Source organism: Scomber japonicus, chromosome 2 (genome assembly GCF_027409825.1).
Source record: "Scomber japonicus isolate fScoJap1 chromosome 2, fScoJap1.pri, whole genome shotgun sequence".
Lineage (NCBI taxonomy): Eukaryota > Metazoa > Chordata > Actinopteri > Scombriformes > Scombridae > Scomber > Scomber japonicus.
This window is the reverse complement of record NC_070579.1, coordinates 12803320-12830110: the sequence shown is the minus strand read 5'-3', so window position 1 is coordinate 12830110 and position 26791 is coordinate 12803320. Positions and strand designations below refer to the sequence as shown.

At 41.3% G+C, this 26791-nt stretch overlaps 2 protein-coding genes across 2 annotated transcripts in view; one reads left to right on the top strand and one right to left on the bottom strand.

Annotated features, from left to right (window-relative positions):
- The window catches only part of foxk1 (forkhead box K1), a 230364-nt gene extending 225396 nt beyond the window's left edge, over window positions 1-4968 (top strand). Inside the window, exon 10 of the mRNA XM_053337396.1 lies at window positions 4916-4968. The gene's annotated coding sequence lies outside the window, so the exon portion shown is untranslated. The remainder of the gene's footprint in view (window positions 1-4915) is intronic.
- On the bottom strand, window positions 1111-23888 carry radil (Ras association and DIL domains). Its single transcript, XM_053337338.1, has 19 exons — window positions 23805-23888; window positions 21974-22523; window positions 18813-18920; window positions 18149-18264; window positions 17843-18025; window positions 16475-17159; window positions 15769-15899; window positions 14299-14336; window positions 13960-14111; window positions 13675-13787; window positions 13171-13287; window positions 11528-11651; window positions 7603-7775; window positions 7122-7272; window positions 5693-5919; window positions 4865-5192; window positions 3082-3221; window positions 2313-2452; window positions 1111-2017 (listed from the first exon to the last, which is right to left on the bottom strand). Exons 1-19 carry the CDS (start codon window positions 23886-23888, stop codon window positions 1918-1920), a joined length of 3660 nt encoding a protein of 1219 aa, XP_053193313.1. The 3' UTR covers window positions 1111-1917.
- Between the last annotated feature and the right edge of the window lie 2903 nt (window positions 23889-26791).

The following is a 26791-nucleotide window of genomic DNA, read 5'->3' as shown; positions in this document are numbered from 1 at the left end:
TGAGGTCATCGGACTACTTCCTGGACAGCACGTAGTCTTTTATGTATCACTGCAGCTTCAGGTCGCATACTGACCCGTCTGGCTATCAGTTCAGCTCTCTGGCGGTGACTGAGGTGGACAATGAAAGAGTGCACAGATACACACAGGTAAGTAGGCAGGTAGGCCTTCCAATCATTTCATTTGGCCCACATGAAACGATTACAGGCTTCAGGCAGCTACAGATAAAAGATTTTTTTTCCTTTTTTTTGTGTCAGATTATTTGATTTATTGACTCTTGTTTGGATGCAAAGAGAATTTCAACATCTATAACAAAATAAACTTGACAAATAAATTGCCTACCCTTGCTTTAAAGTGGTAAATGTTATTTAAAAATGCACAATAAAAGTAGAAAGACATTTTAAAAAATTTGGCTCGTCCTCAAGGCGCGTCCACAGTGGGAACTGCTAATCCATGGCCTCCCAGGGGAACGCTACAGAGCTGAGGTCAGAGGAGAAAAGGCCGACTGTAGAGCTGGTCGATGCATGGCTTTTTCTCTCGGTGACCTCAGCTATTCATTAAGGACTTTTTCAAAAGGTGACTTGTTCAGACAATGTTCAAGCTGTAAGAACTGTGAAATGGGATTCATAAATTAAAACAATAACGTAAAACTACATAACTAAAATATTTCCTTTCGTTTCATTTCAGATTTCAGCTTTCTTTTTTTCCATCAGTATTGGTTTTAGTGTTTTCTGACCAACATACATTGTGTATCTCAGGGGGGGAAAAAATGATTTGAGTTGTCTTTCTAATGCAGTTACTCTTTTAAATGTCCAAATTTTAAATATTTACAAAAAACTATTTACACCCTCAGTCCAGATACATACAGAACATATTCACAACAGAAGTGATTGTACAGATCTGTGTTGTGCATCAGAAGCTCTGACGTTAAAGCGTGATGATCGGGTAATTAATAAATAAAAAATAAAAAGAAGTCAAACAACAGCTGCACAACCTCTGCTTGTGACACTCCTCAACAGTTCATCTTTCTTCTTCTTTTTTTTTTTTCTAGCGGAGGTAAAAGTTCAATGATGAGGTTTAATGTGAGAACAGAGAGCTGGGTTTGGCATTCTCGCTTCCTCTCTGCCTCTCTCGCCCACTCTTCCGTTACAAAAGTCAAAACATTCATACGCGCAACGGTTCGGTCCGTTAAGTCGACAGTGATAGTGCTTTGGGAGTCGCTAACAAACAAGCTTTATAAAACATTCCTCTCTAAAAGCACCATGTGAAACTTCCATGGCTCACAGAGGCTGCGTTGACTTGTTTGGAATTTTTTTTACGAATGCTTTTAGAGTCATTAAAAGTACGTTTCGTCTGAGAGCAGGGAAAGCTCTTTTACCATGCTACTTGATGTCTCATTTACCGATACAAATTATTCTACAATACGGGTGGAAAAAAAAGTCAAATGTTGTACACATGCTCCGAGGGGCTGACTGATGAGAAATTAAAAACCCAACAATCTACTGTGCTTTAAACCCCATCAGACTGCATACTGGCTGGTTAGACCTCGCCCACCTTCGAAGGCTGATTAATTAGGCAACTTTCCTTGCAGCGCGCTCCCTTTGATGTTGCAGTGGGTTACGGATCTGTCTGTCACACAAACCCGGCAGGAGCCACTGTTAGGGGAAGCGGGTCTGGCAGCTGTGGAGTGGAGTCATGGAGCGTTATCTCCAGTTTGATTGCTTGGCTCTGTGCTGTGCTAACACTAGGATTCACATTCATATTTCATGCGGCGTATGTACGCATGGGAGTGTGTGTTTGTGTGTACCCTTTTCCTCAGTGCACACTTCTGTATCTCTTGTTGTCTCGCTGTCCTCATGTCCCACGTCGTGTGGTGCCTTTTTTTTTTTTTTTGGTCGGGGCAGCGGCGCTCGGACAGGATCAACAAGAGGAGGCACTGATCTTCTCTGAGACCTCCGGGTCGGACTTGGCTACCAGGAAACGTAGCCGACCCCCTCCCAGACGAATCAGATCCACCGCGCTGTGTGGAGCAGACAGGATGAAGTAGAGAGAGAGGAAGTAGAAGTAGCAGGTAGAGAAACGCAGAGTCTAGTTACACAGAGCTCAGCAGAGACGGTGAGGATGGAGGAGCGTCACTGTCTGGCCTCGCACCGATCAATCAAAGTAATCAATCAGCTTAAGAGGCTGACAGAGATGGGTATGGTTAACATTTGGGAAAGACTGCTCACTCTGTCATCAGTGTCAATTTCACCTGCTAGTATCATAAATCTCCATCAGCCCACTGTGTCACGGTCACAAAAAAACAGCCTACGTACCTCTGGTAGTCTGCTCCTATCAGACTGGTCCCGTTCACAGCCAGGATCCGGTCTCCGATCCTCAGTCTGCCATCAGAGGCAGCCGGCCCGTCGGGTATCAGAGTCCGGATGTAAATGCCTGGAGCGTTGAGAGGGGTGTGCTGCAGGGGGGAAAAGTGTTAGTGTGTGTGTGTGTGTACATTAATTAGTTTAGCATCTGGTAAAACTGATTTATACTATTTACTATTTATTTATTATGAATATAAAAAAATACAGATTGCTTATTGGCTGGCAAGTGTCTGTTTGGTTTGGTTGAACCACTTTTCAAAATCAGTGACCAGGGTATTTTAAACTGCAGGTAACCATAGCAACAGTGCCACTGATTTGTGCTAGGGATATTGGGCAAGCGAGTGGCCTTGGCCGTGGGGTAAACTTAAAAAAAACCAACACTTAATACGGCTTGTCTTCGCCTCTGATAAATCACTGTAACACTGCAAAGTTTCCTGATGAAGTAAAGTAACTGACTTGGCAGAGAAATACCGCCTTGCTTTGCATCTCATTTGTAAATGTCCTCTGAATGAATCAATTGTCATTCTTGAAATATCAAATATCACTCTATATCGTTATTTTGTTTTTCATTATTTGGTAAATACTGTGGTATCACTGGTCTTTTATATTTATCGGTAGTAACCTGCCTGTTTCATCGAGACAAAAACACACGGCTGAGACTGGGATGGGACAGGTAAGACAGATGTTTTTGAACTGGTTTAAATGTGTAGTGTCTACTCACCAGGCCGTCTATGAGTCCCATGCCTAGTCCGTAGGGTCCTTTGTCCAGTTCCACTACAAACACCACACACAAGTCATCAGGAAGGGGAGGGGCGCCAGGGGAGGATACAGGGAAAGGAAACTCACACCCACTAATACACCCTGCAGAGGACACGGACAGCCAAATGCACAAACACACACACACACAGGGTCTTGCTATGGGGTTGGACAAACATGACAGGAAGAGTTTGTTTGCTGTGCAGAAGACACACACACAAAGAGGTACTGGGACACATAAGACACATGCACAGGTGCAGATACAGAGCTAATCTGACACGCAAACATGTGCTTCTTACAGGAGCCTGCAGATGTCACACTCACTACATTGTAAAAACAGCATGATGCTGCCTCATGTGAGAAATAGAGATGACCAATCTGTTCAGGCATTTTAACAGCACAGGCTCACAGTTTTGAAGCTGCATTAATTTTTAGTAGAGTGTGAAACAACTACAAAACAAGCTAAAAGATACACAGTTATGTTATATTATGACCTTCTAAACTACATTTTGAATAACATTTAGCAAGTAATTTCCTGCTTCCACATCCCATGGACGGAGAGCAACGTTATCTCTTATCTGAGTATCTGACTATGACTGTACACCTTATGATAAATCTCATTTTAGCTCTGCTTTGGTCTCCCAAACCCTGAGAAAAAAATGTGGGTATTCAGCTGATAGACGATTAACTTTCTTCATTGCTAAATTTGTCTGCCTGCAATTTGCTGCTGGGCAGGTAACATAAAGTGGGTTTATCACAGCTGTTTCCTGAATAAAAGCTGTGATAGCGGCTGCCTGCTGCTGGAAAAGGGAGTTGATGGGAGCGGTGAGATTAAACTTAACATGCTGTAAATTTATGGGCTGTAAAATGAAAGCAAAAGAAGCTAAAAAATCTATTTGGAGCTGCAGAGTTATAGTAGGTGATAATTCTCTCCCATTGAAGTGAATTTCAGTCTAGTTTTGTGCAGTCTTTATTAACTTCTTTCTTTGATGAAATTTCTGAATGGACAAACAAGAAAGATAGAGACTGAAACAATTTCTATCTGACTTTGACTGCGACACTATCAACTTAAACAATTACTTAAATATATACACTTTTTTGAAAGTTAGATGGGAGATCAATAACTAACTTTGAGTGAAGTACTGAGCTTGACTGGGAGGCAGTTTGCGTAGCTTAGCATTAAGACTGAAAGCTGGAAGTTAAAAAGTACAAAACTAAAACTTTAAAACTGAAAAATTAACATGCTGTCTTGTTTTTTTAATCCTCACACAAATATAAACGAAGTCGTGGTTGTAGAGAGTCATGATTAATATTTTTTTGACAAGTGTGTGCAGGTTGCCTGGAAACTTCACTGTGATAACAAGACTCCAGGAAGTTACTCCATCTCCTCGGCGAACTCTTAGAAAGAGAGCAAATCAGTGTATTTCCCAAAATGTTAAAACTATTCCTTGGAGCTATATGATAAAATGTATGTGATGTGTAAAACTGATACTTCTGCAGTGTGTACTGTATATAACTTGTCTTGATACGTTAAGTTAAAATATAAACTGCATATATTTATTAAGGAGGGGGTACACCGTAATAGAACAGCAATGCCCCCCCCCAAAAAAAAAAAATGATTGTAATGTTAATTTATTTTTTGAGACTGTTAATAAAGGTAAAGATTGTCTTTTATTTCCTTCACACTGCTCCTGCTTCCTTCACGAGTTCCTGTTATTTTTACTACCTCCTGTGCATTTTCAACTTACCCTCCAGCCCGTTGGTGATGAGTCCATTTGTCTTTTTGCATTCTGCCACAGTTCTGCTGGTGCAGCCGTTCGTCTGGGTGTTGGGGCCTATGATCGGCCCTCCTCCTCCTCCTTCTGGGTACAGCGGGGTATTGGGAGGGGTCAAGAGGCAGGACGGGTCTGGATTTGCTGTTCGTGGGTGGTGGATGTTGCCGTTCCTTCTGAGGCTGTGTGTGTGGGGTTGACCTGAGGGTCTGTCCCGTCCTCTCTCTTCTCCCGTCTCTGCCGTCACATCGTCCCCGGGACCCCCTGTGCGGGGACTGCTGTGAGCCGGAGGCAACAACTCCCTCTGTTTTGGGATGGGACAGAATGATGTTAGAAGACAGTCCAGTCTCAAAAGAGAGGATGCAATGTAAAGCAGATGCAATGAAAATAAAAAGTCCTGTTCATGATGGAGCAGATGATTAAAGAGATTTGAAGGTGTGAGTGAATAATCATTTCATACACCACTTTACCATTTAACATTTACCATTTGTGAATGTATGTTTCTGTGTGCGCGTGCATGTGTACATATAAGGGTGCAGTAACTCTAGGGATTATGGTCTAGTCAGCCGTTCCCACTAATTAGACAGCCTAAAGACTAATCAGATTAACCATGATTTAACCATGTCTAGGTTTCTCTGTGTGTGTGTGCGGGCTGGCTGGAGTAGAGGGTTTTTGTCTTTCATTTATGGGATTATGAGGAACTCCTCAACAACCACAGCTGCTGAGGCACATGGCCAGGATTACCGTTAGGTGTGTGTATTTTTTCAAAGTCGGTGTGTGTGTGTGTGTGTGAGTCTCATTGACCTGAACGTCCGGCCAGTCAGCTGTGTTGGTACCATTGGAGTGCGTGTGCACACTGGGAGTGTTGGTGTGTGTTTGCGTCTTGGTGCGCAGCCCCCAGAGGTAGTGGCGAATGTAGAGCAGCTGTCTGTAGATGCTGTCTTCTACACACTCGCTGTCCAGGTCAACTCTGAAGCCAGCACTGGGCAGTACAATGGGAGGATGGTTCTCAAAACTCTCCAGGAGGTCCACTGCACACACACCCATAAACTGATGTTAACACATGTACACACACTCATGTACACACATGCAACACGTTTTGTGCACCTTGGGAGTGTAGCTTTAACACTCCACCAGGCTGTGAGTCCTGCAAAAATAACTCGGGCTGAAAACTACTGTTGTTAATGTACAACCAAGTCAGAGCTTCTGCTTCAGCAGTGATAATCTATTAACTGCAAACATCAAACTACTTTATGTAATTTTAGTATCTGATACAGATTGACGATTATTTTAGGTTCTTTGTGTTGAGCCCTCATCTACACTAACACACTTGGCTCACAGCTTTACTTTGCAAAGCTCCGCCGCTTTAACTTGCATTGCTTTTGAAAAATAGCTGTGTCCTATTTATTCTTCTTCCTTTTTTTCACTGCAGTGATGCAGCTCGCCAATCAGGGCCCATACTGACACAAAACTGTTCAGCACTTTGACTTGTTTGCAGTGTGCTTCAGTTGCAAACACCTGCACACATGGTTAGCCTAAATACATGTGTGATAATCATCTAATGATTTTAAAAAGGGGACATTTTTTTGTGAGCTTTTTGTGTTTTTCTGTTATATTTCAACTGTTATGATGTCAGATTTTAAACAAAGTTACAAACCTTGAGGAAAATGTAAAAATGTTCCCTGCATGTCAAAGACGAGGGCCTCACCCTTCCTCCAACACTACACTTCATTTACAATTTTACATTTACTTCCTCTGTCTTTGTTGCTAATCTTGTTGCTAAGGTTTTTTTGTGGTTTGATCACATATTTGAGAAGTTTCCATTTCAAGTAAAGAAAAACAATTGAAATCCATACAACTACTGTTTATTTACATAATCTCCTGAGCTGGCCAATCAGAACAGAGTGGGCTCATCGGTAGGCCGGGCTTAAAGAGGCTGGAGCTAAAACAGCCTGTTTCAGAAAGAGGCTGAACTAAGGGGGGCTGCATAATGGGGCAGTATTTGTTTTGTAGACTTCTTTTTAACTGTAAATCATGCAAATATATTTAAGTAGAGCATCATAATACAAATATAATAAAATGTAAATGATACATCCTCCATTTAGTCATTAAAAATAAAGACCAGTATACATTTAAAGACAAGTCATGAGGACTTTCAATTGCCATAATTTTGGTGATTTTACTAATTATTATTTTTTTAAACAAACATGCTTATCAAAACATTCATATGTACCTGTTCTGTATATATATGCCTCGTCCTCACTGCTCGGTTGCCATATTGGGACAGGGCCTATCTCCACTGTGAGCTGGTACTGGGTGAGAATCCTGTGCAGCTGGACTGGTTTCAGGGTCGGGTGCTCACTGGACAATGCTCGCCAACTCAACTGCACACAGAGAGAAAGGAAAAGAAAAGAAAGGAGAGGATGTCTGTTTACTTTTTTTTTTTTTTTAATAGAGCTAAGCAACCAAGAGAGGTGAGATGATGTGTCTGGACAATAACAAGTTGGTCTTAGCTTAACTTTCTCAGTCAGTGATCAACAGTAGATCGCACTTCTACATGAAAGACTACAAGATTAATTATCTCAATAGCATACATTTTAAAATGGTTTTCAAGTATTGCCACCTAATTAGTGCCAAGAAGCCATGCGTACTAAAAAACTGATTCATCTTGTTCTAGATTGTGAATGAATGTGTGTGTGTGTGTGTGTAGTTACCTGTGTGAGCTGTTGAGGGGGTGTGGCCAGTATAGATACAGTGCTGTTGAGTTTGGTGAAGAATTTGTCCACCAGATGCCCAAGACCGGACCTGCTCGCCCATTCCATAACCATCCGCAAACACGCCTGAATCTGCAACACCTTAGAGCGCTGGAACCAACCCCGAGATGGACCTACACACACACACACACACACACACACAGAGTGTTTGGGTATTTCAGTAGAGACACTGCAGTGAATTTCTCTACTAGGGTGTGTGCATGTCTGAGAGAGAAAGGCAGACTAAAAGAGCGACTGTGTGTGTTTCTTTGTGTGTGTGTGTGTGTGTGTGTGTGTGTGTGTGTGTGTGTGTTATTATGGTGATAGAGATATTAATTTTTAATCAAGTTGATATTGAAGTCAAGGAAACAATAGCAGCAGCCACCAGTCGCCTGCTCCACACAGAATACAAATTAACTGCTGCAGAGGGGCTCAGCTGACTGGGTTTGTGTTTTACTGCACAACAAACCAGCACACAGCCTGCATTCCTCCCTCTGCCTAATCCTCTCTTTCTCTGTGTCACATCAAAGACCTGAAAGGAAGTTTTGTGGCAAGTTAAGCAGGCGACAACTGCAAATCTAGCATTTGTCAAGCTGGCATCCCATAGTTTGTCAATCTGTCAATGCATTACCTCACGGCACCAATAATTCCTTTTTAAGCTTTGCCCCCTCCCCCAGATTGAGCTCAGGCGTCTCTGCTGAGATTTGGTACAAACAATGGCAAACAACCCGACTAACACTGAAGATCACTTGAGAGTTATCACTACTGGCACAAATACGACACCTGAAATTTGGTACCAAAACTATCAATTTTGTGATATCTTAACTTTTAGTTTCTTTTAAATAATGAATAATGTAAAAACTACATTAAGGGTCTACATCCATGCTAGCTGCTCTGAGAGACTGTACTTCTGTGCAGGCAGGCATGTTCACCATGTTCACCATCTTCACCAAACACAAAGTACAGCTGAGGCTGATGGCAGTGTTATTTGTTTTGCAGATATTTGGTCATAAACCAAAGTAATGGAGGAATTAAAATGTTCTGATGGCACTAAGGTTATTACAGTTAATCCTGAGTGAGGCATTTAATTTGATTGGGGTCACAATAGTGCCTCAGAAATTTCACTTGAAACCATAAATGGTGGCACTAGAGCAGGGGTGTCAAACATGCGGCCCGTGGGCCAGAACCGGCCTGCCGAGGGGTGTAATCCGGCCCACTTTCCTTCCTGTGTTCTTTTCCTTTCTTCCTTCCATCGATCCTTCCTATCTTCCTTTTTTCCTTACTTTGTTCCTTCCTTCCACCTGTCCTTCCTCCCTTTCCTCCTTCTGTCCTTCCTTCTTTCCTTCCGTCTGTCTGTCTGTCCTTCCTACCTTCCTTTTTTCCTTACTTTGTTCCTTCCACCTGTCCTTCCTCCCTTTCCTCCTTCTGCCCTTCATTCTTTCCTTCCTTCCTACCTTCTTTTTTTCCTTACTTCGTTCCTTTCTTCCACCTGTCCTTCCTCCCTTTCCTCCTTCTGCCCTTCCTCCTTTCCTTCCTTCTGTTTGTCCTTCCTACCTTTCTTCCTTCCTTCCTTTTGTCTTTCCTTCCTTCCTTCCTTCCTTCCTTCCATCTTTTTAATGATCCGGCCCACATCAGATCAAATTGGTGTGTATGTGGCCCTTGAATGAAAATGAGTTTGACACCCCTGCACTAGAGGAAAAGGTGAGGTAGGGAATCACCACAGCATCACTAGGATTCATCCCATGGACACAATGAATGTGAATCTGATAGTTGTCAAGATAATTAACTAAAAATCACCTCAGGTAAAGTCAGGGGATCATAAAAGTTGCTAGGATTCATCCTACGGACTCAGTAAAATATACAAAATGTACAAAATTACACAGCTATCCATCAGTTGTTGAGACAGAGACGGACCATAAAGTCGTCCTGCTTGCATGATTAATAAAATAATCTCATACAAAAAGAAGAGATCTACCAGGTTTAGCCTATTAGCTAGTTTCAATCTGCAGTCCCTGGGTCAAGTTTAAAATACAGTAAATACAAACTACAATGTATAAGGGTTCCACAGTCACATTTCACATATTACACACCGAGCCTAAGCAATAAAAACAGTTTTTTGAGTCAACCACCAATACTAATATATCGCGCTAAGGACACAAACACACAGTAAGTGTCACTCATCTATGTCACATAATCAGTCATACACATAACAGACAACACAGAAGTCAGGAAGTCTTTTGTGTATTAACATTTAAATACAGATGGTTAATGTATCATATTAATGCTGACAGTAAGTACACAAATACTGCATATTGTCTATGACTTGTTCTCACTTTATTAAAACTATTTGGTCAAAAAATAAGCAAACAAGACGACGATGACTGACAAGATATTCAATGACAGCTTTTGGTAATTTTTTTGCTACAGGCACATTTTGAGACACGGCACCGAAAGAAATCATTGCGGTTCAATACTGTGTCCCCAAATAATTCCTCTCTCTACAAGTTAGACATGACATGAAGCTTCAGGCAGACGGTAAACTGGCAGCACACACACATAACCCTTCAAATATTCTGCCATATGTTTTGGATACACACACACACACATATGCACACACTCCCTTCTGTAATAGGCTTATGTCTAGGAATACAGTAATCTATGTGTGAGGCATTTCGGACGAAACATCACTTCACCCTTTAGTAAAGGTGTCATAATGCCTCATACTGTAGCAGCTGGTTTATACACACATAAACTCACTTTTAAACACAGAGAGGCCATTGTGCACCCTCAAATATACAATCCAAACAACAAAGTGCTGCAGCATCCTTTATAATCTGTTTGCAGGGTAAAAGATGTTACCGCACACACACACACACACACACACACAAGCACACGCACGCACACAAGCACACAGTCAAACATATCCATGAGCGAGTCGAGCATTTGCACCATACTACATCTCCTCTCAGTCTTTCTTCATGTTGCCATAGAGTCAGGCTAACAGAGTGTGTGCATTCTTGTGTGTGTGTGTGTACTGTTTCCAGAGTGTGTAGCTGATTGTGTGTGTGTGTGTGCGCCAGTTGCAGAGAGAGTGCCCGATGCAAACGTCAGCGTTACCTGCTACAAAACTCACTTTGCTGTTACCATGGACACCATTAGCGGAGAAATATCAATGAGCGACATAAAAGGGGGAGCGAGGGTAGAAGGAGAAAGCCAGACAGACAGAGTCGGAGAGGTGGAGACGAGGAGGTGGGGGACAGGGTAGCCTCTGCATGAATATAAAGGTATTTCTCCTTCTCCCTGTGCCAGACATGTGATCTCTCCTGTCTCCACTGGCTAATGAAGACATATGGCGTGTGCGTGAGTGTGCATATGTGTGTGTGGCTATAGACCACAAAAGAAGGGTGTGGGGAGGTAGTCGGACAGATAGATATAGCTGCCGGTAAATGACTGCTTTCTGTATTTAGATCATTTAATAGACTATTATCAAGGTCGTCGAAGCAAAAACTGAACGTCCTTTCAGCCCTTTACCCTTCACCCATCCCTTTTTTTCTCCCCTCTCTCTCATCTCTCTTGCCTCCATCCAATCCCACCTCTAGTCTTCTAGTCTCCTCGCCTCTTTGTCTCACCCCCTGATGGCCAGATGGAAGGAAGGAAGGCAAGGAGGAAAAGAGAGGGGGGGGGACAGAATGCAGATAGGAGAAGGGCATTGAGGACAAATCTGGGTTAGTCTCTGTCAAAATGCTGACAAGGACATAAGGACAAACTCACACTCTCTCTCTTGCTCTCTCTCTCTCTCCCTCTCTTTCATATAGACTAACAACTGTACAAATCCTGAGGGAGATCTAATGGAAGAGAGTGTGAGTGTGCATGATTTTTGTCCTACCTTTGTCCATTAGCTGGTTAAACAGCGACACATTGGAGAAGAAGAAGAGGTAAGCAAACATCTGAGCCTGAATCTCCGGGTGGACCTGGTAGCCCTGCAAAAGCTCCTGGGTGTTCTGAAACACCTGCACACACAAACAAACACATACAGATGAGTCGAGAAATACTGTTGCTTATGTGTTTTTGTCTCATACTGTTGCTTTTTTCTGTCATATACAAAGACTATCACATATATTCTGTATCAGCTTGTTCAGTATTGAAACATTTATTCTCAATGCTCCATGTTTTTTAAGGCTGCACAATTACATCAAATAGCGATATTCCTAATGTAATTTATATTTTCCCAAAATGCAGCTTAAAAATTTCAGTATCTTTGCAAACACTTTGGCATTTCCACAAGAATATAAAATTTAAACAAAGGTCAGCAGCACGGCATGATTTTTTTTTTTCTTTTAATAAGTTAATCCCCTACTAGCAGGTCAGTGATTCTTAAAGGGTCAAGAAATTTTCAGAAAGCTCCCAACAAATCCCCTTGAACACATTTAAGATCTTTGTCTGAGGCAAATAAACTGTCTGAACTTGAGGTTCCAAGTAAGGACATATGTGTAAAAGGAAGGAAGCGCTTGGCTGTCGAGACCTTCATGTTATTTGTGAAGGTCATATTTCTTGCTGTATGAAGCAAAATAAAGAGAGGTGTCAACAGTCCAGTCTGTCCCATGAAATCATGTCTCTATTTATAGCAGAGAATCCCTCCTTTCAGATGCAGTAGTGTGTTAGGATAGTTTAAAGACAGAAAATCAGTCATATCTCACTTTTGAGATGTATCATTATTCATTCAATAAATGCATTTCCACTGACTATTTGTCAAAAAACTGTTAAATACTGTTGTAAATACTGTTTAAAAAGTGTTATAAAATGTTGTCATATCCTTTGGAATAATTCTCATTACAACAGTGTCTATATTTTTCTCTTCCATGGGGTCATATAAAAAATTTAAAAAAACAAGACTAATCTCATTATTAATTAAGAAATGTGTGACAGTAGCAAAACTAGTTGCAAGTGATTGTTGGTGAGACAATCAGTGTTTACTCCCGTCTGGAGGGAGGCTGAATCTTCTTTACTTGATTTTCATTGTGTTTACCATTGTGGACCTTAGTTTAGACGACTAGTCTTCAGTAAAGTAATTGGCTACGCTTTCTTCTCTTTTAAGAAAGTAGTTTTCCTTTTGGCATTATTGTGATCCTTATTTGTTAAATAAAAACCTAATTTGTGTTCATTTAACTCTGTTTACCTTGTTTTCATGTTTCTCTGGGTAACATCACTGTTACTCCCCTCTCCCTTATTATTCGGGAATGTAATAAAGATGAATTCTTTGGATTTAAAATAAAAAGTTCTTCTTTTAGAGTTAGAATTCAATACATTAAAATAACTTTTTTCTCACTACTTCTTATTGATTCTGTAATGCATCCTTTTCTCTTAGCCTAAGCATGGCTTTGTCCTAACTTGGCTGGATAGGTTTTAAAACAAGACATCTGAAAAACCGTGTGTGCAACAGAGCGAGAGATGAAACACTGAACTAAGAAAAGCAGAAATAGAAATTCCTGTTACATAATGACATGTAATAATATAATAAAACCCACTTACCTGCAGGACCCTGCGTATAGGTTCAGGAAATCCTACACCTCCTTTCCAGCAGGGCTCAGAGCTGTCGGCTGGGAATGGATTACAGTCTAACAAACCTGGTAACACTACATAAAGAGCCTGGACACACACACACACACAGACAAAGAAAGACATGCACGTTGATGGAGGTTATCTGAAATCACAGAATAAGTTCATTCATTCATATTCTTTCCTCATCATTCACTGTGTGTGAGTGTACCGGTCTTTCAATCTTTGTGAGGACAATTTTTAAAACCATCTTAGTGAAGACATTTATTCTGTGTGAAGACATTTAGGCTCACAACTTCTATGGGCTGTTTGAGTGTGTGTGTGTGTGTGTGTGTGTGTGTCCATCCTTGTGAGTAACAACTCAATCAGGCCTTCTGTGAGGGTCTCTTATTATTCATGCAACCTTGTTTAAAAACAAGATAAAAAATATCTTGTGCTCATTAAGAAGATGACACTGCTGCCACAGTGACAGATTACCTTGGTGATATAGTAGACACATTGCTGGAAAGTGTACATGATCACTTCTTCCAAGATAGTCATTGCCTCCTCATTGGCTGATATGGTCGCCGATAGCAACGACTCCTTTGACCCTAGACACAGATGACAGATATAGAGACATACTTAAGAAATATACACTGTGAGGGAAAGAGTGGAGGGAGTGTTGTAGCTGTATCAGTATCTACTGTATGTCAGAGTGAGTAATGACTCTTCAGCAAAGTTGTTTCCACACTCATCATTCAGACTGTGTGTTTGTGTGTGTACCTTGCAGTATCTCTATACTGTGTGTGTACGCTGGTGCTCTTTGCTGTATAAAATAGAGGATCTCGATGGAGTTGGACATCCAGAAGAAGATGGTCTGCAAGTCTGGGACCAAGTCTGAGATACTAAGAAGAGACAGGGAGGCTGGGTCCTGACTAAATGGGGGCATGCACACACACACACACACACACACACACACACACACACACACACACACACACACACACACACACACAAACAGAGTGGAGGGTTAAACAGTTAGATGCATACATACTCAAATATGGTACACATGAGCACACAGGCTCTTCTTCCTTTTAACACAATTTGGAAATTGATACTCACTGCTGAGCTTGCTTCTGAGCCAGCTCCTTTGTCTTCTCCTACAAAGAGCAAGCACACACACACACACACACACACACACACACACACACACACACACACACACACACACACACACTACAATTAAGTGCTCATTAAACTTTTAGGATGTGCGTAGGAGACCCACAGGCCATGACGCTAACACTAACCTGAGGAAATGAACACCACGATCATATTTACAAAACCCAGGACAGTAACACTGACGGAGGTTGATAATTACCTTGTGCCCTACTGGCCCAAAAAGTTTACCCTAATTACATGAAAGGACCCCCATCCCTCCCCATTTTGTTGTTGTTGTTGTTTTTTTCGCCACACCTACCTTTATGTATAAAAAACATCAAATAAAACATATCAAATTCATGTTTTTTCACAGTGTTTTATAGCAATGGCAGTCTATTCTTCAGTCCATCATCTGACTAAATTGATATAATCAGGATCTGGGCGGCTTACATCCTTGCTAAACAATTTCCTTGGGGACACCCTATTACATCTTTTAAATATGTCTATTTTCATATTACTTAAGGCATCCATTGGTACCAGCCATGTCATGGTAACTTGTTGGGAGGGGGCTAAATAGTACTAAATAGTACATAGTTAAAATTTGGGTGAGGGAAAAACTTGCATTGCCATTTTCAAAAGGGGTCAATTGACCTCTCACCTCTAGATATCTGAATGAAAATGGGTCATGTGGTTGCCCAGGAGTCTCCCCTTTATAGACACTTTATGCTTATTATAAAACATGCAGTTTTTTTGTATGCAGTACATATATGTTATTTTTGCCTATTCTAAAAAATGTGTATTTGCATATTTCTGCATACTGGGGTCCCCGAACAGTGTTGAAATTGCATACATTTGGTATGAATGGAAAGCTGCAACTCTTGTAATTTCAATGAGCCCAATTGTATTCACATGTGATGAAGTTAGTCCCCACTGAAGCCATTTCATTGTAGTGAGACCATTTTTTGGAAAATGAAATTATTGTGACCTCTAGGATAATCACAGCCTCATTAAACTTTACAACCAAATAAAGGGGCTTCTGAGCAATTTCAATGGATGGCAAACCATTTCCAAGTGTTTGCCATCCATTTTACATTTTCAGAAGATACAAAGTACTGTCTGTAAATCCTCATCCTTCCAACCTCTCCCTCCCTCTGTAAAAGTGAATCAAATGGTCTCTGAACACTCTCTATGGTAGCAGAGGTTGCTATGGAGACAGACAATTCATAGTATATATAGAACAGAATATGTGTTTATGTGTGTTAATACTGCACAAAGCATGTGATATGTAACCTTGTTTAACTATTCACCTGACCTGACATGGCTGACCTGGTTTCTCTCCACATGAGGTCATTTTAAGCAGGGACCAAAGTACCGGATAGAATTGCAAAAGAAGAGACAGAGAGAAATACAGACTCCGACAGGTAGGACACTGACCCATGCGATGGTCTGGATTCGCCGGACGATCTTGAGCAGCAGTTTTCCAAAACTCCCAGGTGGGAAAGTAGAAGCAGAGTGTTGTATGCACAGACACAGCAGGTAGGCCGGCGTCAACTTATGGTCATCTCCTGAGAGAAAGACAAATGTTTAAGCAATCAGTTCACCCAAGTTTCTAAAAAAGGGGGGGATTCAGTCTGTGGAGTATTTAGAGTAACCAGGACACTATTTCTGGGAAGAGATGGATGTATTTTTTCATAGACACTGTCAACTAGACATCATCTTAACTACAGATAGACAAAGGTGGAAAAATACTAGATGAAATACAACCTTATCTCCATTTTTTATTTCAATACTATTTGCTATGATAATAATAATTTGGTGAATGTCTATGAAACTGTACCTTGAATTTTATTGATCAAAGCATTGAAGCATTTTTATTTCAGTGCAATTAATTTCACCTCCACTGTACTGTGGTGGCAACAGATACAATACCAGTCAGACACTTTCTCATTCAAGGTAATAAGAGACAGAGACAAATATTTGGCATGACTAGATACCAGTGGAGGTAAGTGTGTTCAATCAGTTTTTCTGTAATTTGGGTCAAATGATCCTTTAATTAACTGCAACACAGTTCAACCATTGCAACGTACTTATCTACCTGACGTCTCACATTTTCTAGTTTATTGTAAATCAGAACACAGACCTCCAGGTTCTATGAGGGACACGATCCTGTTTAACAGCTGGTCTTCATGACTCTGGTCAAACTCTAGCTGTAGCCTCCTTTTCAGACCTCCTCCTCTACCTCCTCCTCCTCCTCCTCCTTCCCCTGCTGACAAATTAATCGGCCCTCCTGCTGCTGTCCCCACACTGCGGGGTTTCACCAGATGAGGTTTGAAGCTGCGTCTAACTGCTGGAGCGCTCAACACTTGTGCTCCTCTGTCCTTCAGCACAGAGCCACACATCTTACAAGTCTGAGTGCCGCCCTCTCCTTCCTCCACCCCTGCATCATAAAGCTGGCCAAGGGTGCGAAGCCGTGCCAAGGTCTGAGCCGGCAGAGGCTTAGCGCCCGTAGGGTCCTTGTATAGGAAGATGTAATGCGCTCCGAAGGAGAGGAGGTCGCCGTGCCGCAGCGTGGTGGAGCGCTCGCAACGGGAGAAGTTCACCAGTACTGTGGCGTGGAGCACGGGCTCAACAGCAACGCAGAAACGCTCCGTCAGCTCTTCTCCCTTGTTGTTGTTGTTGACATGACGACGTGGTGCAGGAACCCGGCGTAAGCGGCAGTGGAGGGGCAAGATGTCAGGAGAAAACAGGCAGATGTTGGGGCGAGCTGACGGAGTCTCCTGACCAACCGTGTGCTGCTCTCTGTTCAGCAGATACACCAGGCAGTCCTGCAGCACATAGTCAGATATAATGAATAAGAGGTGCAACTAATCATTACTTTCATTATTGATCAATCTGTGCTCTCTTGTCTCACAGGTAACTTGGAGTTGTAGACATCGGGATGACTGATTCCTGTCCCGGACTTACTATTTTCAATGTTAACTTTTAATGTGCTTCTTTCTCCTCTTTATTTCTCCTTTCTCCCTCTCTCTCTTTCTCTCTCTCTCCCTCTCAACCCCAACCGGTTGAGGCAGATGGCCGCCCACTAAGAGCCCGGTTCTGCCTGACGTTTCTTCCTTGCTGCTGTCGCCAAGTTCTTGCTCATGTGGGAATGTTGCGTCTCTTTACAGTTTACAGTACAGTCTAGACCTGCTCTATGCGTAGAGTGCCTTGAGATGACTTTTGTTGTGATTTGGCGCTATATAAATAAAGATTAATTGAGCAAGCAACAGTCCATACCCACAGTGTTTCAGTTCATTGTCATAAAGGACTAAAGAAACCTGACAATATTCACATTTAAGAAGCTGGAACCAGAGAATTTGGGCATTTTTCTTTTAAAAAATGACTAAAACAATTAATCACTATTCAAAATAGTTAATAGCTAATTTTCTGTCAATTAATAATCAATTAGTTGACAAATCATTATAGCCCTAATTGGAAGTCTACCATTTAGCCTCTTTACGGTCCTCACCTGCCGATTGTATCCTTGTAGGAGCAGGAGGTGCGGGGACTGGTACAGAGAGTGCCTCACCCCTCCTCCCCCCTGACTCCCTTCCTCTTTCCTACGTCCACTGGAGGCTGCCTCACGCTCCCGGCCCCTAAACGGCCCTGGCAGTGTGGAGTAATAACGCTTGGGCTCATCTCCTACTCCCAGCTGCAGGCATAACGCACACACAGAAAACAACACACACGCAATCAAGATTTAAGGCAGGTTGATCATAGTTTCATGAATAATAACAATCAATCATCTCGACTAGACTTCCGCAGGCGGCTCCACCTGGTTGAGGCTGGTCTCGCTGAGGCTGCGGCAGAAGGATGAGTTGCTGGACCGGGGCAGGGTCAGTGTCCCCTTCGCCCTGTTCCTCTGGACTTTACGAGCCTGGGCATTAATATCTACAGGGAGGCAGAGAGGACCGAGGGAGAAGGGCAAGAGGGAGAACAGGAGGAGAATAGTAAAGAGGAGCAAAAGGGAGAAGAGAAGGAGGAGCCAGGAAAGGTAGAGAAGTTGAGGAGGCAGGGGAAGAAAGATAACAAGAGGAAAATAAGTGTACTTAAACATGAAGAGTATTGTTGGCATGTATGTTTGACTCATGAGTGAACTTCTCAAGCTGTAGTGACACATGTGCAGTCATGTGTGAGCTGAGTGGAGACAAAGTAAAACAAAACCAGGCAGGAGTGAATTGATTGGAGTCAGATGGAGTAAAATGGTGCCGGATGGAGCAGCACGCGTGGCGGACGACAAAGAACCTGATGAAAGGGAAGCTGAGCAGCTCCTCATGACTGAATTTGAGGCCATGCGATGGCTCACACAGATTCATGTCACACACACGCATTCACGCTGGTTAAATCACTGGCAATGGGAGTGGCGCTAGTGACAACGCAGGTAGAGGTGGTCTCCATGGCAATGACTGACAGCCACCATACCTGAGGCCAGTCCCCACCTTTAGAGCTGGACTGTACCACTCGACCAGACCGCAGGGGGGAGCTCCTGTGTTTGCCCAGCCCAGATCGACCCATTAGAGCCGCCAGGAATTGAGGGGTTTTGCTCCCTACAACAGGGGTGGGAGGGGTTGAGAGGCTGAGAAAACACCCCCTCAACAAAACACCAAGGACAGAATAACCCCCCATACACACACAAACTGAACACCACAACACACGCATGCACTGTGGTGCTAAGAGGGTGCAGTGCAGTGGTCTCCAACCCTGCTCTTGGAGAGCTACTGCCCTGCATGTTTTAGGTATCTCTATTCTAACACATCTGATTCTAATAATTAACTCGTTATCAAGCCCGTTGACGAGTTTCAGCTGCTTGATAATGAGTTAATAATTAGAATCAGATGCGTTATAGTGGGGAGATACCTAAAACATGCAGGGCAGTAGCTCTCCAGGAGCAGGGTTGGAGACCACTAGACTCTAGTGGGTCACATCTGTAGTTAGTAAGGAGAGATACACAGTTAAAGGTGTGAGGTACAGGATTTTCCCCCTAACATATCACAGTCAAATTAGTCACATATTGTTTCTGGAGTCAGACAACAAACAACATTTTTTTTCATGACAATTTTTAGTATCTATGATAGATCTTTTTAGTTTAGTTTCCTCCAAGAGGCAAAAACATGCAAAACTGTGAATGTAAGATACATCACTGAAGGATGACAATGAAATTAATTTGGCTGTGATGTGTTCACATGTTAACTGAAAATCCTACAGAACCTTTAAGCTGCCATCTTGTTATAAAATAAAAGTGTATATCTGAGAATACACACAAATTCACACATGCGCATGCACGCTCACGCCTACACAAGGAGAGAAAAAAGGCAACTAGTGAGAAACAGAGAGAGAAAGAGACTACAGGGTAAGAGGGTTTTGTAAACACTATAACACAGTAAAGAAAAGGTTAGTATGAAAATGAAAACATGTCCATTAATATGTATTAGTGATAAATAAAGTGATTTTAATATAGAAGGCTTTCTTTGCTGGGTTTTTATGTTGCTATACTTTAAGATGCTTCAAAATATAACTAACTGCAACTGGAAGAATAACATAAAATAAGATATTCCTTTATTAGTCTAACAATGGGAAATTCCATGACAAGATCAAAACCCATTAGTATTGCACTTTAATCTTCACTACTGTGTAATATCAGTATTTCAGGTCTACTTCTCCTTTCAGTTCAACTGTGCAATATGTATATTTATATATTTATATATTCTCACTTTAAACTTGTGCAATGACAATGTCAACTCAGGCATATTATCACTTAACATCAATATTACTTATTTACTTTTATACATGATGTTACTATTATTATTTACTATATTTATTACTACTATTGTTTATTATTGCTTTTGTTCTTATTATTTATTGTTTTTTTTTTATTGAAACTTTTTTTTTACTGTCCACTTTGCTGCTGCAATACTGTAAATTTCCCCATCATGGGACTAATAAAGGATGATCTTACCTTATCTCATCTCATCTTATTTTAATGTCTGTGTTGTCTAGCCATAAATCTTTGTTGTTGTCCGTAACTATTAGACACATGAATCTGTTGCGCTGGCTTGACATATTCCTTCATTATGCTGAACACTGATTCTATTGTTTATGTTGAGTCCATCCTACAAACACTGTTTCCACAATATCTTTTTTAGGTTTATCACTGTCTTCTCTACTGTCTGAAAAAGGGAACATCAACTGTACTAAACTGCAACTACAAAACAAAAACTCAACTGTAAAACAAAGATTGACGACAGACTCTCTGGCTACCACAGGAGTTGACATAGCAACCAGTAGAAAAATGTTACAGAAACGTTTGTGCGGCTGCAAACTGCGATGTATTTACTGTGAAGCTGAAAATACTTGCTCTATGTGTCTGAACACATCTGTACACTAACTGGGTGTTCATGAATTTCTTCAACTGTATGCACAGAGGTGAGTGTGTGCGAGCGACTCTAAATGGCAATTTAAAACAAAGAGAGATTAGGACAGCACTCCAATTTGACTTTTTATTACTGCCACACTGACGTCTTTCTTCAGCGTGTATTCCTGCAATTTCACAATCAATAGACACATGTGGGGTTAATTATAGGTGACCACAGCCGGCACAATAAGTGTATCCCAGCAGGGGGAGCCACAACTATTCCAGGCTGATGTAAGTTACTAAAATATTAAAAAAAAAAACATAAATATAAAAAAGTGAAGTGAAGTGAATCCAATGTGCCTCCCTTTGGAGAAGGATCCTGTTCCTCTTACCACTTCTCTGTGGTAGAAGGAACAACACGGACAGCAAACGAACTTTTCATCAATCAGTAAACCGATTTCACATAAAGGTCATTTCATGGTGCCTGAAGAGACACACAGACACAGATTAATATCACTGCATTGCAGATGTAAAGTCACTAGTTCGGTTGTTTTCCTGAGTTTGTACTATTTGTTTTAATATTATCTACTGAAATCTGTTTATAAAATACAGTGAATCGCTCCAGAAAACTCACTTGAATGTATACAGTTCAATTATTTGCAGGTGCCTCTGTAGGAAAATGATATTGCAAATGTGTCATTCATTAAAACGACTATAACAACTATAGAGAGACTACACCCATCCACGTGCCAGTCGCAAAGGATTCAGCTTTCACTCCATCAATCGACCGGCTGTCCGTGCATTTCCACTGCCCTGTTTGTGTGTGTGTGTGTGTGTGTGTGTTTCTTTAAGTACTCAAGAGTGCATCTCTAATAGAAACACTGCCTTCACAGAACAGCGCCTCCACATAAAAAAATGCTGGTAATCACACAGGAGCTATATCCTCCCTACAGGATAATAACTGTGACGAAAGTTATTATTCTACATCTGTCTCACACACACACACACACACACTCACACACACACACACACACTCACACACACACACACACACACACACACACACACACACACACACGCATACGCTCACTGCAGAGAAGCTAACGAGCTGAGCTTTTCTGCTGAGTTTGACATGTTAAGAAAGGAAGGGTATTAGACCAGCTGCTGTGTGTGTGTGTATCCGTCTGTCTATGTGTGTGTGTGTGTGTGTGTGTGTGTGTGTGTGTGTGTGTGTGTGTGTTGTCTCACCAGCAGTGATGGTATCCTTATCCTTGGCGTTGAGTTCCTCCACCTCTGCTCTCCTGCGTAGCTCAAATCTGCGAGCGTGTCCTTCTCGGGGCTTCCACAGCTCTTGGAGCAAAAGCGGCTTTTCATTGTCCCCCAGAGCACGCAGGCATTCAGTTCGCCAACCGCCTCCTCCTATACCACCTCCTCCTATCCCACCTCCCCCTACCCCGCCTCCCCCTGTCCCGCCTTCCCCCTCCAAATGTCCGATCACATCACACAGGACATAAGAGTGAGCAGCATCCTTATTGAGGGAGTAACGCTCGAGTGCCTCTTTGACCAGTTCCTGCGCACTGGAGCGTGGCGTGGCCAGGACGCTCTTGTAGTTGGCACCGGCACAGATTTCATCTCCAAAAATCTTCAGCACCCCTGGGGCCGAGCTCTGGGTGGAGAGTTCGGCTGGATCGTCTGCTGGTCGCTCTGGGGGTTCAGTTGCAGAGCGTCGGTCCCCACGGGTGTTTGTTCCAGTTTCTGCCGGGACGCGGTCTCTGTAACTCAGAGTGCGGTAAAGGACCTGGAGGACAGACAGACCACACTGAGCATACTGTAGTGCCACAACGTATATCGGTCTCAATGACGTAATGCAACCCAATGTCAATTGGTGCATCTGATAATATATGGGAAAACTAAATGTGAACTAAAATGTGGAATAAATATAATTTTATAACTTTTGCAACACAACACTATGTTTTTTTAACAAATTTTACATCATTTATCACAAATTATTGAGACAAAAATGGTTGTTTTTAGGATATATCCTGCTCAATATTGACAAAATGCTTTAAAATTTAAATGTAGGAATACTCCAAAAAATGTCTTTTCATTTGACGTTTTTAAATTAAGTAAATATTTGGGTTAGGGTTAGGATAAAGTAGGTGGATAAAACATTTAATATTTATCATTCTTTTGTGGTTACACCATTTAACATTTTCAGGAGCATTTAGTCTTACTTTTGTTTTTTTTAAATGGTCATAAAACCAACAAAAATACAAGATGTACATATTAACAAACCTGATGCTGCTTCAAAACCTTTTTTTAACATATTTCTGAATTGCTCATCTTGCCAACCCTTATTTGGCATTGACCCATATGGTTCTCACACTGGGTTGGTTACAGGGTTGGTGCAGCAAAATGACAAAAAACATATGTTCTCACTTACCTTTAGTGGTGGTGGTTTTGATTCTATTCATCCAGGTTAGCGGATATCTCTCTGATTTTTACCTCCACCCCAAAACAGCAGAGGTGGATAGAGCTTTTGTTTGTGGTGCTCACAAAATTGAAAGATTTGTTTCATTTGTTTGTTTCAGATATTTCAAAACCCAGGCAACAACATGTTCTCTTCAGATCAGTGCTTTGTGACCCTAAAACATCTTATGGCTAAGATGATCATGAAATACATCTTATGAACCTTTTTACACTTAAGACGTGTTTGAGGAGCACAGCAGCTAAATCCATCGTGGTTTACATTTTCAAACTCACTCAGGTATATGACTCATACAGGGCAGCACATTAAGCTTTGGCATTAGTATTTTTGTGAAGTTTACAACATTTATACTTTGTGATTTGTGTATTTTAATATATGACACCATTGACAGACTATTAAAAATGCCACATTACTTTTAGGTATATTCTCTACGAAGCACAATGGAAAGTTTAAAGTATTAAAGTCCGAGCCCATGCACTTTGTCTTAAGTGTTGCTTTGTGACACAATTAAAGAAACGTAGAAAATAGTCTTAACTTCTAAGTATTTGTATGCGTGTGTGTGTGTGCGTGTGTGTGTGTCTCATTGTATACCTGCGTGAATGTCCTGCTCTGGCGTTTCAGGCGACTCTTGGATGGCAGGGACAAACTGGCTCCGGATGAAGAACCGTAAAACATGATGCTGCTGTTGGTTTCACAAACTCCACAACTGGTGAGAAAGAAGGATGGATGGACGGACACACACACACACATCAAAAGGCACATGCATCATTAAGTGAGGTAATGACAGACACACAGCTACATTACACACTTAGTTGTGGGACATTTGTAGGTCTAAATGAGGTAAAAAAAAATCTATTATATGTGTGTGTGCGCAGGTGTGTGTGTGTGTTCGTAGTGAGTACCTTGATGCTGTTGCGTATTGTCACACCTTTGGGCAGCAGCACCAGGTAAAGGTTTACAGTTGAGGGTCAGACGCTTTGCTTTTCCTTTCACTGTCACCTTTCATACTGGTAAAACAAAACAGACAATGTTCATTCATGTTAGTTTACAGCCAAACTGATGTGTCCCTATCTTGACTTTTAAGACCCTGGGGGATTCAGATGATATCACTCTGCTTTTTAGCTTTTTAATTATTCTCTTTTTATCAAGGTAAGCGGTTTCCCAGCAAAGACAAAACTGCGAATCAGCATCACATCATCACATTTTCTGACTCGGATCTGTTGGACTCCACAGAGATTTGGGCCGAGAGAGAACACAGCAGGGGAAAGTCTGAGGACAAAATTTGGATTTTTGTACAGGAACAGTTTACAGAGACATTACAGACACATACTGACTCTCTACTTAAAACTCTGTGTTCACAGGATACAATTAACAACAGTGCCTTTAAGAGTTTTAAAAGAACTTAGCACTCCTTATTTTTAAATAAAAAGGTTGGTTTATCATCTCTAACAAATAACTTCTGTACTTGCTTCCATATCCAGATATTATAACACCAGCTTGATTGGTTCATTAATATTCCACATTTTGTTTCAAAGATGGCAATATATCTTTATTATATCAATATCATGATATTTTATAGATATCGTTCTTTTATCTGCATTTATCCACAGTCATTATATCCACATTACTGATGACAATTTATCAAAAAGCAACAATAGTCATCAATACAATATTGTCAAAATATCAATATAGAGGAATTTGGTCAAAAATATTGTGATATTTGATTCTGCCCATATCGCCCAGCCCTACAATCTACTATGTTGTAAATGCACAGATATTATTTGTTATTTAAAACAGTGGTAGGGCTCCAACTCACAATTTATTTATAATGAATCAATCTATTGTTTATTGTCTGGGTTAATCGATTAGTTGCTTGGTTCATAAAATGTAAAAAAAATGGTCAAAAATTACAACTGTTTCCAAAAGTCGAGGTGACATCCTCAAATGTCTTCCTGTGTCCTGACCAACAAACCCAAAGATATACAGTTTAATATCACATGAGACTAAAGAAACCAGAAAATGTTCATGAGACACTGCAATCAGAGAATATGATTGTTTTTTTCTTAAAAAATGACTCGAAACAATATTATTATTGATTTATTGATTAGCAAAACTTTGTTGGAGCTCTAAACGACTGATAGATTTGTTTTTTTTATACTTTTTATGGCTGCAAACTAATGATTAAACTAATGGTTGAACTACTGATAATTGTCTTTTATTAATTGATTTATTTAACTTACAAAAAGTAGAAGCTTGTTACAAGTTCCCAGAGCTCAAGGTGACGTCTTTAAATTGATTGTTTTGTCCAACCAACTGCAACTCGTCAGATTTGAGAAGCCGGATGTTTGACATGTTTGTATGGTAAATAACTAATAATCAGAATTCATGCCTATTAGTTTTATTGTTTCAGTAATCATATTTTCTATCTCTACAATGCCTTGTATCTGACAGTATAGCATTGTTTCCTTTGCCAGTAATTCTGAGTATATTTTTCTTGGACTTCTCCTGTAAAAATGTGATGAAAATGATTACATGAAGCAAAAATAACTATAAACCCTATGCCTCCGCCTGCATCCAGGTCGTGCATTTGTACCTCAATAAGCAGGTGTGTTTGCAGTCCATTTCCCTACAGAAGGTGAGTCACGCTTCTCTCTTGGCTTCGGATGAGCTCTTTTGACAGATGAAGACCTTTAATGCAGTTTACATCAGAAGCCCTGCTCTTTACACAGCTACTGTAGCAGCAGCAGCAGCAGCCGCAGACCTGTCAGCATATGAAAGCAGCAGCTCATGCAGTCTGTTTTGACTGCAACTTGTGCAGTTATGCACTTACACACAATATACGATTTCTTTTATTTGGCAGGTGGCCTAAAAGGTGTTGTTGTAGCTGACTCTGCAAGCGCTGGTGGGATAACGTGACTATTTTAAATGCCTGCTAATCCACAGTAATCTGGCTACTTGGCCGCAGTTAACTCAATCCTGGGACCAACACATACACACACACACAACGTTTACATAGGTCACTTTTGGGGACATTACATAGAATTGCATCCATTCCTGGAAACTTAACCCTAGCCATTACCACTACTTCCCTAACCCCCCCTAACGCTCTACCTAACCTTAACCACTGACCCGCCCTCCAGAAAGTCAGTTTTTGACAAATTAGGGACACCATTTTTGCCACTCAAATTGAACAAACAGGTCTCAAATTAACTAGTCTTTAGTCTAAAATGTGTCCCCAAAAGTAGTCTGTGACACACAGAGAGAGAGAGACATGGAGACACAAAGATACAGACCTAAATTTTGCATTTGTGACCCAGTAGCTATAGTGTTACATTTGGTATCACACAGACTACAAGCTACAACTTCTCAAGCACCTTTTTTTAAAAATTATTGTGCAGTGCCCTTGTCTAGACTACCGAGAAGGTCAAAATTAAAACACTCGACACATATAAGATATATGAATATAACATACATAATTCAAGACTGAACTTTTTTTGGACTACCATGTGCCTTCCCCCCTTTTTGTCCACTGTCCGTCCGTGTGTTTACCACTTTGGGCTCACCGGTCGTCAGTAGCA

Excerpts from the sequence above, each read along its gene's own strand:
- radil (XM_053337338.1), bottom strand. The coding sequence starts at position 23,888 with ATGTTTTACGGTTCTTCATCCGGAGCCAGTTTGTCCCTGCCATCCAAG. Across the intron at positions 11,652-13,170 it reads CTATACGCAGGGTCCTGCAG|GTGTTTCAGAACACCCAGGA; the intron begins GTAAGTGGGTTT and ends TTGTGTGTGCAG. Across the intron at positions 7,776-11,527 it reads TAACCAGCTAATGGACAAAG|GTCCATCTCGGGGTTGGTTC; the intron begins GTAGGACAAAAA and ends GTGTGTGTGTAG.